The sequence below is a fragment of the Bidens hawaiensis genome, unplaced genomic scaffold, assembly GCF_021521415.1.
Source record: "Bidens hawaiensis isolate Kalapana, Puna unplaced genomic scaffold, B.hawaiensis_p1.1 tig00002265_1, whole genome shotgun sequence".
NCBI lineage: Eukaryota > Viridiplantae > Streptophyta > Magnoliopsida > Asterales > Asteraceae > Bidens > Bidens hawaiensis.
The window spans coordinates 2238553-2239906 of NW_027491120.1; the positions used below are offsets into that span (position 1 = coordinate 2238553).

At 40.2% G+C, this 1354-nt stretch overlaps 1 protein-coding gene across 1 annotated transcript; it reads left to right on the forward strand.

Annotated features, from left to right (window-relative positions):
- The first annotated feature begins 498 nt into the window (after positions 1–498).
- Positions 499–918, forward strand: LOC143613195 (uncharacterized). The gene has a single exon (XM_077086975.1). The coding sequence runs from the start codon at positions 499–501 to the stop codon at positions 916–918; it is 420 nt and encodes a 139-aa protein (XP_076943090.1).
- The last annotated feature ends 436 nt before the right edge of the window (positions 919–1354 follow it).

The window sequence follows — 1354 nt, forward strand, 5'->3', positions numbered from 1 at the left end:
TCCATACTTATTCCGCATAGGAGCTCATAATATTATTCGAAGATGTGTATATGGAGATGAAGCACACAAGATACTGAAACAGTGTCATGAAGGACCATCATGAGGCTACCATGAAGCATTGCCAATTGCAAAGAAAGTATTTGACGCCAAATTTTATTGGCCTACAATATACTGAGAGACAAATGAAATGGTTCGCTCATGTGATGCATGCCAACGTGCCAGCGATATCTCATCCCAAGATGAAATGTCACAGAGTCCAATCCAGGTTTGTGCGATATTTGACGTTTGGGGCATCGATTTTATGGGACCATTTCCAACACATTTGGTCATCACTACATCCTAGTTATAGTAAACTACGTATCAAAATGGGTCAAAGTCCAAGCTTTACCCACCAATGATGCTAGGATGGTATTTATGTTCTTAAAGAAATTATTCTCACCTTTTGGTATTCCAAAGGCATTTATAAGTGATCGAGGAACACACTTCTGTAAAGCGCAAATGGAGAAAGTTTTGACCATATATGGGGTTCATCAGCGGCTCGCTACACCTTACCACCCTCAAACAAGTGGTCAAGTGGGAGTTACAAATCGGGGTATTAAACGAATCTTGGAGAAAATTGTGAGTCACAATCGCAGAGATTGGTCGGAGAGACGGGACGGCGCTCCGTGGGATTTTCGTACTACATACAAGACTCCAATAGACACAACACCAGTCAAATTGGTGTATGGAAAGGCGTTTCATATTCTTGTTAAACTCGAGCATAAAGCATATTGGGCACTTAAAACTGCCAATCTTGATTTGAAATTCGCGAGAGAAAACAAAGTGAAGCAGCTTCATGAGTTAGAAGAATTAAGGATGCAAGCGTACGAAAACTCACAGGTTTCCAAAGAAAGAATGAAAATATTTCATGACGCATGACTAAAAGGTGGAAAACATTTTAAAGAAGGCGACTAGGTACTCCTATATAAGTCTCGCCTTCGCTTATTTTCTAGAAAGTTAAATTCTAGATGGGCCGGTCTTTTACGGTTAAGGAAGTTTTTGATCATGGAGCCGTTGAACTTACTCAAAAGGATGGACATAACTTTAAGGTAACCGGTCATAGACTTTACTTAGGAGAACCTGTAGAAACCACATTGGAGGTACTACGCCTCCATTTCGTGAACTAAAATGACAAAGCCAGGAGTCAAGCTATCAACTCCGATAAAAATTTAGCAAGTTTAGGTTAGACTTTACTGGTTTTGTAGGGATAAGTTAAAAAAAATATTTTAGGAAGGCACGACCGTGCCCCACTCAATACGGCCGTGCCCATTATAATTTCCTTGCTATGATAGTTTCTAGAACTGTTTCCGGCTCA

Bases quoted from the DNA above. Each gene is read 5' to 3' on its own strand.
- LOC143613195 (XM_077086975.1), top strand. From the start codon at position 499: ATGGAGAAAGTTTTGACCATATATGGGGTTCATCAGCGGCTCGCTACA.